We start from the raw sequence: 14,069 nt of genomic DNA on the forward strand, positions 1-14,069 counted from the left end.
ACTGAACCCTGTGGCATTCCACTTGTCACTGGTCTGAAGTTGGATTTAGAGTCTGCTACTTTCTGTTTCTCATAAAAACAGTGGTTTTCTTGCAAATCACTGAAGATTGAGGTCACTAAATAATACTAAATGACAGACGTTTGAGTTTCAGACTTTGTATCCTTCAGAAAACACATAATAATGCAAAATCTGTTATTCTAGCAACTTTCTAAGTTTATAGGAGCAACATTTAAATTGTTTCCCTATTTTTGAGCCCTGCCCCCCATTCTGTCTGGTTTTGCCCAGATTTCTTGCACTGAGAGGTTGAAAGGTATAGTTAAACCCTGCCATTAGGGATAATAATGGAAAGGGAGGCATTTAAGAAAGGTCCGTTTACTTACAATTACTACTTCAGTATAAGCACCATTTATGCCTGAATTGTTTCAGAGAGGAGCATTCCAACACCACTTATAACATTTGTTAGAATTTTACACCTAATGCTATAAGGGGAAAGAGAAGGAAGTATAAAATGGAGGAAAGACTCACTCTCACCATGCAGAAATTCAACCTTAAAGAACTCTTCAAAGACTACTCCCTCAGCCAAATTTCCTGAGCAGTATCTGCTGAAAGAGAATCTCCAAAACACAAAAACAAACAAAAGCACATGCTGATAAACACAAGCATTTCCATATTCACACAGATAGAATGCTAAATCAGATAATAATCTGCATTATGATAATTCTTTTGAAAGTGTTTCTAAAGTCTCTAAGTTATTTCTGAACAGTCTACTGTCAAGCAGGGCAATGCTGTGAATTTGCCTTCTCTTAATGATCAAGAGTTCTTTTGAGTCATGGGCTTGAGACATCTGTCAACAAAATCCAGGTCCATGTCCATTACGAATCAGAAATCAGCTTTGACAAATTTGTGGATTCCCTTTTTCAAACTCCATCAAATTATTTCTGATGCTTCCAGTCCCTGCCTCACACTGTTTTATGGGTGGACAGAAGCACCTTCTCAGAGATTCTTTTTTCTGAGGGGTCTGTCTGATTTTACTCAACAACACCTATCTCAGTACTGGTATCAATGAGGCCAAAGCTGACCTATCAACTGCCAACATTAAACTCATTAGGTTTGTTGTCAACTATAAACTTAATGTCTGAGCCACAGCCTTTGATGCTGATAATGCTGATGCTGATAGTGGCCTCAGTATTACTAGTGTTCATGCAGTCTTTGGCCTTGGTGTCAGAGGTTGAGCCATTAAAGGGTCTAGCTCTGTGATAGTCTTGTCATTGTTGACACTGTCTTTTTAATATGTCAGCCTTCAACATTAACCCCTAGGTTAACATGCTGCCATTCCCAGTGTGGAAGGTCAGGATATCACAGTCATGCTCATAAGCCTGTTGCTATGAATCAAAGGGTCTCACTTTTGAATAGTTCTGAACACTGTCCTCAACCTCAACTATATCGTCAATTGTAGTGTCAACATTGTGGATGAAAATTGTTCTGCATGCGCTACCCTTGCCTGCCTGCAGTGCTTTGATGTTGGCCTCAACCATGCATCATTTTCTGGACTGGGTAGTAGACCTCTAGCTTGTTTAACAGTAGGACAGAAGACCTAGAAGCCTCACTGAAGGACTTCTGACAGTATCTGTAACAAGCAAAAACAACAAAATAAAATGGACTTAAAATGTGTGGCAAGTGGTCATTTATTTTCTTTACGTAATCTGGTAGCTCTGCATTTCACCTTCAAATCCTCTACCTTAACACATAAAAACAACCCTTTAAATAACAGGTCCAATTAAAGACACACTTATCAACAAGCATTTGTAAATACCACAAACACATTTCAAATAACTAGAAAACACTTATACAATTTTTAGATTATGTTCATCACATCACATTCATCACTTTGTGTCAGGTGTAATATATGACAGAAGAATGCCAAAGACGCTGAAAATTAAGGTGTACAAAATGATGTTGTGACTAGTACTACTGTATGGTACAGAAACCTGGGCAGTAAAAACAGAGTACCTGAGGACTCTAGATGCAACGGAAATGAAGCACCTGAGATGGGTGGTAAGAGGCACACTGTAGGACAGAGAATGAAATAAGGACATAAGAACAGAAGCTAGAGTAACTCCAATTGCAGAAAAGGTCAAAGAAAACTGATTATAGTGGTTCAGGCACATGTGCAGAAAGGCAGAAGGCAATCTGTTGAAGATATGGGATAAAGAAGAAGAAGGCAAGAGGAAATGAGGGCATCCTTCAAAGAGATAAATGGATAGTGTAACAGAAGACCTGTTTCAGGCATGAGTTTTGAAAAAAAAAGCAGGAGAGTGGCATTAAATAGAGAGATGGTGAGAATTGATACAACACCACAACCCCATGTAGAAAATGGGAAATAAGGGGGGGTGATGATGGTGATAAAGTTTTTTATTTATTTTATATTTCAAACATCTTTCAGGTAATCAATGATATGTTAGTATCATTTTTATCACCAAAGATAAAATATACCTGTATTTAAGTCCACACCCCTAGGTAACAAATCTTTGTTGAAAATAGTAAAAATCAAGTCTATACTATTGCCTGGGCTGCTCCAGAATTTTCTAACTCCTTATTTCTGAAATTGCCCAAATCCTTCATTACTCTAACTTTATTTTTACATTTTATCTACATTGTACGCCACTTACTATCACCACATTTGCAACCAATACAATAAACAACAGAATCACATGTAAAAAAGTAGTTAAATCTATATTCCAGTTATTTTGCAGTTATGTAAATTCTTCATCTTAGGGCAATCTTTGTAATGTACACAAAAGGAACTGCTCCCTCTAAAAAAAACTGTACAATTTTTTTTTATATTTTTATATTGATTTAAAAATGTGTGGAGTTTACAAATCCTTGTCATTGTTTAAAATTGTGTAGTTTTTGTGTAATGTTAGATCCTTTGACATAAAAAATAAATATGCCAGATTATGGGGAAAATGCAAATTTTAGCTTTTTGTGAAAATGTCATATTTGCTCATCAGCCTTGGGCTTGTATCCTTCAAGGACTTGTAGGAAAGAGATGTGAAATTTGAAGTATCTAAACCTTCTTTAACATTGTCCTACACCAGAAACGGATGCAGAAAGAGGATGCAGATTCCCCAGGTTTGGGTAAGTTAATAAATGCTAAAGCAAGAGGGAATGGCCAAAATACTCCTACTCCCAAAGAAGTTGCACAGGAGGCTTTTCAAACCTTGTAAACGTTTTCCTTTGTGGTTGCATGCATAAATAAATCAGTGTGACCGGTGGTTAAACTGTGTAAGAATACACTGATATTGTGGTAGTGTCAACCCAAGGAGAACTGACAAGTTCTTCCAAACTCACAAGGTCCAGATTTTTGGGTAAAGACTTTTAGACACATTTCATGTATCTGTAGCTGTCCTTAAAAAGGATTCAAAGCCACATATTCCTTTTTCCAACCCTCCCCCCCCATAAAGACTCAATGCTAATAGATAGACTTGGAAAGTATATTGATGTGTTCTGTGCTTTTTCTTTTAAGGATCATAAATTACCTCTCACATAGGATATAATGCCAATGGGAGTTAGCAGATGAAGTGCCTAAATTCCTAAATGAGTTGCCAAATGAACAGCTACAGCATAGATTGCATTTGCAGGTGTTCCAAATCTATCTCCATTCTCATAGTAATATTAGCTTACCACTGAGCTGAGAACTCAGCCTAGATAGTAGGTGGTTGGCATTGCTTTATACCAACAAACCTAACACCACTTGACAAATTTCACTGAGGACACTAAGTTGTCCTTTACAAATAACATATTTGTTAGGTACACTCCTTTTTGCACCATATGCTAGGATAGATAAGGTCAACATAACAAAGAAAGGATTGACTCTTTTACTTGATTGTGCAAAAGTTTGAACTCCATGACTGACCTGTTCAAGGATGCCACAATGTACACATCATCACTGAGTAGACATGACCATCATCTACGACATGTGGAGAAGGGCAGTAATATCTATAGGTTATGCAGCCCCCTGTTATACTGCCTATTTCCAGTGCTGCTTATTTCCAGAATACCACCATATCATAACAGTGTTGCAAAAAGAAAGGTCTTGAGCCTTATCAAAAACAGACATCCAAAAGGTCCCTCCACACCAGAAAGGATTAGGTTATATTACTCCAAGGTCTCCATGGTACCAAAAGTAAAAGGACTTCAGACTATTCTTGATGTGAGTAGTCTAAGAGCTGCGTTACCTCCATGGACTAATAGTCATAGAAACATGCGTAGGAGCAGGAAGTATTACACAGGATTTCAAAGCCTGTGGAGAGCAAATAAAGCATTTTGCACTGTCAGGCACACAGCAAGTAGATGAAATATCACTCTGTTGAGCTAATAGCTTTTGTTTATAAGTGTGGCAGAGCAAAGAACTTAACAGATTTTAAAAGCTGTTTTCTCTTCCTCCATTCTTCTTTATCAGGCAGCAGTGTCTACTTTAATCCCAAGTATGAGACTCAGTCTTAAAAGAATATAGGAGTCCTTAACAACTTTGGTTAAGCACTCCTAATCAATGCTAAGATCAGAACTCATGAAAGTGATGTCCTTAAGCATTTCATTTTTCTGATTTTGGAGTGTAACCACTGTGCTCCATGTACTCCATGAAACGTATAGCGTAACAATTAATTTGGATGAGCAGGTCTAACTTCATCATTATACCTCATCAATATTATTGATATTTTATGCACTATTTTTGCAGGAATAAATGGAATCTAAAGATAAATGTTTGTTTCCACAGCATTAAGAGCAAATGTGTATGCATTGATAGGCTGGAAAAGTTTTAGGTGCAAAGCTGCTTAACGCCATTGGTCTTGCAGTTGCCAAGAATGGACTTGCTCATCCAAAAATTTAATTACCTATGAATGTATAACATTTGGATTGAGGTTTGCCATATTGGTTAAATTGTTTACCTCTTAGACACAAATTACAGGGTTTGATTCTCACCTTTGGAAGGGAAAGTGTCTAAGCTAAAATGTCCCACAAGGGTAGTTGACCTATTACTTACTAATGAACCTGAGTATGTAACTTCCATTTTTCATATTTAATTAAACTGGGGGAAAAAGGATGTAATTTGTTGTATAGACTAATAAATTCATAGTTGGAATAGCCTGTGAAATACTGGTGAGTATATCTCTCCAATTACTTAAAATAGTAATCCAGGGAAAAAAAATCTGATGTGACACAGATTCAGAACTTTAAAATAAAAAAAGGGCACTTCTGAAATTTAATGTGTGAATGTTAATTTAGAAAATGATAATTACCAGTACTATAGTGAACTCCACAAACATCTACTAAGAAATTACTCTAGAAATAAGAAATTAAGGATTGTGCAGGTATGATGGGTGGTAAAATCTGAAAACAGAAGAGGTACATCTAAGCATGCCTCTTAAATATTCTTGATTTCTATTGGATTCATGATTTTCCCCAATAACGTTTTTGTGGGTCTCCAGAATCTGCCCAAAACCTACTCTCTTCCTGCATTTACTTGGCCCATTCATCCTCCATTACGTTGAGAGCCCAACAATCCACTATTTACATTTTGGAGGAAGGAGCTGGGTCTTAGTGAGTTGGCCAGTTTGCTTATCTTGTGGACTTTCTTATCCCCACAGTTTCAGATGCTGGCATGCAAAACATTTAATGATTCTCAGGATGTGCATGTGTGCCACTTTGTATGAATTACCTCCAAACTATGCAACATGCACAGACCAGGTTTCTTGATTCAAGTGATACTTCTGTAATCCTGCTGTAGCTCTTGTAAATGCAACATGCTGAATTGTGCACTTCCTCGATCATAGGAGAAATAACATTGGCCAACCTTTCCCATCCTCTCCTCCACTGTCCCTCCAGCATCTGTGCTACTTGTAAAACACAGGTAAGGTGGGTTGGAGTCAGACTGGTCTCCAACGTTATCTGTGCATCCTAAATTATATGACTTTTTACCAGAAGATGGATCACAGTCAACAAATGATGACAATTATTGTTCTTTATAAATTGTATGCTATTCAAAATCTCCTTTTCTTCTTCCTAAGTGAAAATAACAAACATGTCAAATGTGTCCCTGATTTTGATCATTTGCTTCTATGTGCCTTTTTTTACTGTCCCTGATTCTTGAGCTAAGAAGTCAGATGATCTACCTAAAGAACAAAGCTTATGTCAAATGTAAGACAAATGGTGGGCAAATTGACTTTGTAATAAGACTGCTGTTTTCTAACACTGCATTAATCATTGATGCTAAGTGGCAGAATTAAGAATATGCAAAATGTGAACATAGACATAACAAGTAAATTAGAATGCTTGACTTGTTCAGTTTACTTGCACTCCTTCCTATTTAAGTATCAACAGAGAAAATGATAATGTATTGTTTACCCATCCCTGTGACAGAGAGATGAAGATCTGATTACAGTTTAACTGATCTGAGGTTGATTAGTGGCTGAGTTGTTGGAGGAAGCTGGTAGAAGGTTAAGTGGGAGAGAACAGACAATGTTGGCTTGCCTATACTGAAGGTATGAAGGTAATCTAACCCACTGCAATGCTTGTGCCTGCTGGTTAACAAGGTGCATGGCATTTAGAGTACATGTGAGTAACCTTTTATGAAATTTCTTCAGGAATGTCAAGTGCATATGCCTTTTTCTGGAGGAGTGCTTAAGGCTAAAACAAGAAAAGTGCTGATGACTGCCTGGATCATGACCTCCAATGACTGTCTCTCACTACTAGAGAAATAAGTAGACCTACTGACTGAAGTAGGACTGATTGTTAAGCAGCTGAAGAAAATGTATTTACCTTGTTTCCCTTCTCAAAACATTCAGAAATGCATATGCAATCCATTTTGGAAATTCAGTTAAATCATCTGAGTACATTGCATTACTAAGAAGAATTCTATAGGAGAGAGACCTTCTCTTATATTTCAAACAGCATGCCAAATATGGATTTGTTAGTCATTAGTCTATACAAAATATAACTTATTTCACATAGCAAAATAGTGATCATATGAAAGATTCTTCTGAGTGAGGCAATACACTGAAATTCATTTCTGAAATTTTCCCATGCATGACATAAGCTAAACCACTTCTGAGGAAGGATATGAAAGAGAATTTTGGTTGCTTTTCAATATGTAAACTAGCAGGAATAAAAATTCACTGCCTGAACAGCCCAGAGGTTTTAATCTTCAAGTTTGTGTCTGTGTTTGTATGCAATACATCTCTGTTTTGTTTCATACTATCTAAGTCTGTTTAACAGGAATGTTTAATGCAATACACTTAAATGTGATCTCATTAGAAAAATTAGCAGATACAATTATACATTTGGCAAAATCCCTGAATAATAGAGATCCATGGCCTGATTTACAATTTTGAAAGACAATAAAAAGGGAGTGGAGCTCTAACCAATAATAAACTAGTAAAAAATCCTGCTGCTTAATTGCAATAAATAGTACTTGTTAAAAGGTATAAACATTGAAAAATATCAAACATCAAGATATACAACATCAACTAAAGCTATATTGACATACACTCATTAAAAGTAAAACTTGTTATTCTCCATAAAAAAAAAAATATATATATATATATATATATATATATATATATATATATATATATATATATATATATAAATACAAGAGCAGTTTATTTATAATTTATCTGCTTTCTCTTTCAGTACTGGGGCTATTGACAAGGATTCATTCTAGCCTGGCGGTATAGTTGCAGCTAACCACAACTGCCATTTCAATTCTTTTTTAACTAAGGGATTCTTCCGATCTCACCCCCTCTAAGGTCAATTTCTATTGTTTCCAATATCCCAAATTTAAAGGTACACAATTTTCACATAAAAGGGAATGTTTGTATAAAGCATTATTTTCTTTCTTATTTTTGATCTCATAGGTATGTTTGTATAGTCTATTTTTCAAGGATCTTTCAGTTTAGTTTTTCCTACATAATATCATGTACAGCATTCACATGTAACCAGATAAATGATCCTGGATGTGAGACAATTCCCTATCTTGAATACAACTTTACTTCTTATGGTGTTTCCCAAAAAGATGTCTTTCTCACTGTTACTAAAATGGCACTGACTACAACTAACACAAGGTTTTGTACTATTGGTAACACCATTACTTGCCACTACTTTACTCTCCTGTAGTGCTTTTACATTCCTTCCTACCCTATTAATGAACAGGGGTTCCTCTCCCACCATTTTGATATCCTGATTCATCCTGAAAATATCCCAGTTCTTCCTGATAATATTTTTAATCCCACTTGAAATGGGACTGTATTGTATGACACATGCCCTTTCATAATTTTTACAATATATGGAGTTATCACAATTATTTTCATTGGGGAGGTCCACCCCTAAAAGTGGTACATATATTTAAATATGTATACCTTTTAGCAAGTACTATTTATTGCAATTAAGCAGTGAGATTTTTTTTACTAGTTTATTATTGGTTAGAACTCCACCAATTAGGGACTTTAGTGTGTCATTTAAGTAGTTTAATATGAAGTTTTCATATATCTACTTGTTGTGGTAGCATTTGTTATACAATCTTTATATGAGAATATAATGAATGTTAGTTAATATATTTAATGATCTTAACGATGAGTTTTAGTTTTCTAAGTATGTATCAGTTTGTGATGATGTTGATGTTTAGAATACCAATCAGTGGAGAAGTGATAGTATTTGAATGTCTGTTTTTATCGTTATCTGTAAAGTCTGATGAAGCCCAAGTGGTGAAAGCGCTCACTCTAATAAACTGATTTTTATTTTTTCGTAATTGTATTGTTATCTCTACATTATCCGATGAAGTTTTAAATTAAGTTCCGTGCTTTATAGTATACCTTGGAGTCGCACATTGCCGTGGTCTGCTCCAGTGAATGTTTGGTATTTTTGGCGTCTTTTATTTTATTTTAAGGATCACAGGAGCGTTTACACCCTGGTGGTGCTTTTACATTCTCCTAATTACATGAAGAATGTAAGTCATCTCTCTCCGGAATTTATACTGTCTTTCACCATGAATTATAGAAAGTAGTTGTTCTTTCCATTCTGCTCCTGACAGTTCTCATCTACATTCCTGATAAATTCAATGCAATGGCTCTGTATTCTTAAAATGAGGGTGAAGTCTCGCTTTCCATTTTGTAGTTATGTTTTTTCTAGCAATTGCTAATAATGTCCATAAAAGTGAAAACTTTATCCTAGTAACTTATTGAGGTATGGGTGTATTAAATAAAATCAAAGATTTAGACAAATGAAAATTATCACTAAAAACAATTTGTAGGAAATAATTAATTTTGTCATAAAATTATTTAAAAAATGACAATCATAAAACATATGCTACCAGTCTGCTTTTAAATTTTCTTTACCTCTCCAGCAGCCAGTATTTTGCTTAAACATAAGTTCCATTTTATGTGGTGTTATATAAGACCGTTGAATAAACTTCTATGTGAAAAGCTTCCATTGCAATGATAGAGATGTTTGTTTTCTAGAAAGAAGTATTAATTTTTTTCATTATCAGATGAAAATGTATTGTTTATTGTTTTATAGTAATCCTAATATTTTTTGTTGTGATATAACTTTGTTTTCTTAATTATTTTGTAAATGTTTTATAAGTAGCCTTTCCCATGCACAACTTGTGATATTAAAAAAAAATCATGCCTTCTATGAAATTTGGAACATTTTGTCTTATTTTCAGTTGCATTATTTCTACTCTACTTAAAATATGTTTGAAAGATTTTACTGATTCATGTGCTCCTGAGGTTATGGATGGATCATTTGATATATATATATATATATCTATATATATATATATATATATATATATATATATATATGGGTCTACTTCTATTCGCTGACAGCCCATTTCACTGAAACCCATTTCGTTGACAGCTCATTTTACTGACAAACATTCTAGGTGGGGGCTGCCCACACCCCAACTATATATAACAACTCCACAGTCGCACAACAGTGGGAGGGGCAAACCCAGGTTTTGCCTTGAATACTTTTGTCAATGAAATGAGCTGTCAACGAAATGGGTTTCAGTGAAACTGTCAGCAATAGAATAGACCCATATATATATATATGTATATATATATATATATATATATATATATATATATATATATATATATATATATGGGTCTACTTCAAAATATCAAAACCCCACATCAGAGAATCTCATTTCATTGAGATGACAATACTGAATCTTCAATTCCACGAAACCTTAAACCAGTGAAAATGTTCACCGGGTAACTAACCACTTGGCCACCAGGAAAACATACACACAATGAAGTGATTAAAGCTCACCAAAGTTGGGGGCTTTGCCACCATTTCCCCGATGTGAGAGGCTGTACCCCCTCACCTGCCTAACTATATATACCAACTCCAACATCGCACTATAGTGGAGAAAAAGTAAGCACCTCCAGGGTGGCCAAGTGGTTAGTTTCACAGTGAACATTTTCACTGGTGTAAGGTTTTCTGTAAGTCAGGATTTGATATTGGTGTCTCGATGAAATGGGATTTGCTGATGTGGGGTTTTGATATTTTGAAGTAGACCCATATATACATATGTGTGTGTGTGTGTGCATATATATATATATATATATATATATATATATATATATATATCTATATATTTTTTTTTTTTAAAGCTATAACACTGTTGTTGAAAATAATACTTGGGTCAGTAACAAAAAGGGTTTTGTTCCTATGTATACCTAGACACTCCTGCAATCAGAGATATTATTTCTAATGACTGGAAGACCCTACCAGGTAGCTCTGATTAGAGAAAAAGTTTGGGTCGAATAACATCCCACAATTTACTAATAGTAATTTTAATGTGAAAGACATACTTAAATGACAAACTAAAATATTAGAACCCCATGGCTAAAAAGCATTGCAGGTTTATTTCAAATTCTCCACCATTATTTTGGTGTAAACACTAGGAAGGCTTATGAGGCTCCTATTTAAAAATAAAGTCTAACAAAGCCAATGTTGAAGTAAATTTGGCCTCCCAGACCAATAACAATCACAAAGAATTCTTTAGCTATGTCCGTAGCCTCAGAGGCAATACATAATTGTGTGCAGAGCTCATTATAAATGGAGCTACCTATACTGAGCCAGAAGATATAGCAAACCTACTTGCCTACAAATTCAACTCCAGCTATACCCCTCTGTCACCCCATCATTCCCTCAGGAAATGCCATCAAATATAATTCCCCCCTACTATCACTAGGGAACAGGCCCTTAATGCTTTCTTTAAGGCCAAGAGCACTGCATCAGTGGGCCCATAAAATATCCCAGGATCCCTTCTAAATAGTATGAATGAAACATGACCTATCAGGGCCTCTGGAATTACTATTTAACTGTAGCCTCCAAATAGGCTTCTTGCTTCATGAATGGAAAACAGGAACAGTCATCCCTCTGCACAAAGGTAGCCATCTACAGACCCTGGAAACTACAGACCCATAAGTCTCTCTAGTCTTATATGTAAAGCCATGGAAAGAATTGTCATGGAAATGATCATTAGTGATATAGTAAACCTCCATACACTGGACCCAACCCACTTTGGTTTTGTCAAGAGCAGGTTGTGCCTTCTCAACTTGGACTTCCTTGAGAAGGTCACGAATTAGTGGATGAGGGCAAAATGGTTCTCACTGCCTACCTTGACTTGGCCAAGGCATTTGACACAATACTTCACTCAAGCATTGTTGACCAACTCAAGAGGTTAAGTACAAACTCATATGTCATACAGTGGATAGCCAACTGGCTCACACACAGGACACAGGAAGTTAGAATTGGGGGGCCCAACTCTACAAAGAGGCCAGTCACAAGTGGAGTCCCTCTGGGATCAGTTCTTGGACCACTCATCTTTGCATTTACTTTTCTGAAGTCCAGGCCAATGTCAGTGGTCTCTGGCTGACTAAATTTGCAGTTGATTACAAATTAGGAGCTGACCTTGAATACCAGACTGACACAAATGTTCTCCAGAAAGGGCTGACACAGACAGACAACTGGTGTCAGAGCCATGGACTAAACCTAAACACCAAGAAATGCATAATAGTATCCTTCTGGAAGTCATCCACCCATGGTAATTATCATATTAACAACACACCCCTTAGAGTTGACCTAGTAGTCAGGTATTTAGAGACCCACATAGACAGTAATTTAGCCTTTGAACATCATGTGTCTACAGTAGTGAGGAAATCATTCTATGCTGCACAACTTATAAACAAAGGTATGGCATCTAAGTCCAAGGAAGTTATTGCTACATTGTATTCCACATTCATCAGACCTATCACAGAATGCAATGCCCTCTTTGGTATGTAGCAAACCAGGCATATCCAACAACTGGAATGTCCACAGAAGTTCCTCAATAAAAGAATACAGGGCATAAGTAAAATGTCCTGTGCAGACCACTTCTAGGCCCTATCTCTGTTTTCTATCTCCTACAGGCTTCTGAGGGGTGATCTATGCCTGGTATTCAGGGCATTGTCAGACCCCATTCAAATGGACCTCCCGCATATCCACAAAACACACAGCATCAGAATTACCCATTCTAAAGACTTAAACCTTGCCTGTGATATAAATAGAACCTGCTGGACAGGCAGGTATGTATCCCAGATACTAACCCATCTCCGGAACAGGCTCCACATCCATGTGAACCAAAGGTCCTCTGTAACCCAATCCAAGTGCAACTTAGACAATTGGATGGGGAAAAGGAAATTCATCTCTGGTTCGGCACCTGTGTCTCTCAAATGGACACAGGCAACCTGTGAATGGTTCATCTTCTAGGTGCCTGCTTACACTTATCAAGATTATCAGACATTGTCAGTGATTTGAGATGCATGGCTATGCTTAAAAAGGCCCTTATAGTCGTTAGCCTAGTAAACACCTATGAACCTAGGAACCCCAATTGCAGGTCAAAGTGTTTTATTTATATTGATTATTGTTTGTCTTTTGATGCATTTCATGTGGGATATACAAGAAGAAGTTTATTCAAATTAATTTACTAATGTATGACTACAATTTTAAGTACAAAATAATATATGTATATTTTGCATTCTGTTATTTTCATTTTTTTCTTTCCTGTTTTGGCTTGTGTTGAATCTAAGCCAAAAAATGACCAGAACAGTAATGAGTGGAGAATAATTTAATAAGTTATTTAATGAAAACAAAAATCAAGTCAAAAACCTTTTTTGGCTCTAAGCCTTCCTCATTGTGTTAAACCAAATAATTCTCCTAAGTATGTTATCCATTAGATGAGATGTTAAACCAAGGTTCCATCTGTTTGAGTCAGTGGATGTATAAGATCCCAAAGCAACTATCAGAAATAATATAGGAAATTCCTCAATGGCCTAGTCAAATTTCCCCTCGCAATATAAATACCACCACTGTAAATAGGCCACTAGCCTAGTAAAACTTAACCAGTCAACAAAGGATATAAAATAAATATATAAATCATGTATATTAGGAAGCAAGAAGGGTTTTCCATAAATATAACAATATTTTGTGACGTGATTTGATCATCTGCTCTAATTAGTCATTTCTTTGTCTAATATTGAAATAACTACAAGTAAAACCTAGCTAAGCTAGAGTTTTTGCTGTGTTATACCTTAAACCTTTTGTAAAAGTCTATGGGATATATGCAGATAACTCCTTAAGGACATCAAGTGTTTCAGCTATATAGTTTCTAAATATCCATGACTTATTTATTTTTACTTTTTAAGTCTTTATGGACAGATTCAGGCCAATGGCTTTATATATTTTCTGTAAGGAAATCATGATGATAATCCTGAAAAGGTTGCTTTTATTGTTTTACCTGTAAACATAGTAATTACCTTGAATTGGTGCAATTATTAGCGTCTGATCAATTGGGAAGCTGGTGTTAAGATGGTTTGACAACTGATCCACAGAAGTGATGATTTTAGATGATGCGCTTGGCTCAGTGATTACTTCATAGCTAACAAGAATACTCCCATTCCTGCATGAACAAAATAAATTATTAGGCATGGTTAATTTCAAAATCTTTAACACATTTTAGT

The 14,069-nt window shown here is 35.8% G+C and overlaps 1 protein-coding gene across 1 annotated transcript in view; it reads right to left on the minus strand.

The window, feature by feature from the left end:
• Positions 1-14,069, minus strand: part of LOC122794948 (adhesion G protein-coupled receptor F5-like) — a 719,027-nt gene that overhangs the window by 528,681 nt on the left and 176,277 nt on the right. Inside the window, exon 4 of the mRNA XM_044063541.1 lies at positions 13,866-14,008. Coding sequence (XP_043919476.1) covers positions 13,866-14,008 — 143 coding nt within the window. The remainder of the gene's footprint in view (positions 1-13,865; positions 14,009-14,069) is intronic.

The sequence above is a fragment of the Protopterus annectens genome, chromosome 2.part1, assembly GCF_019279795.1.
Source record: "Protopterus annectens isolate FY-2018-M chromosome 2.part1, PAN1.0, whole genome shotgun sequence".
Lineage (NCBI taxonomy): Eukaryota > Metazoa > Chordata > Ceratodontiformes > Protopteridae > Protopterus > Protopterus annectens.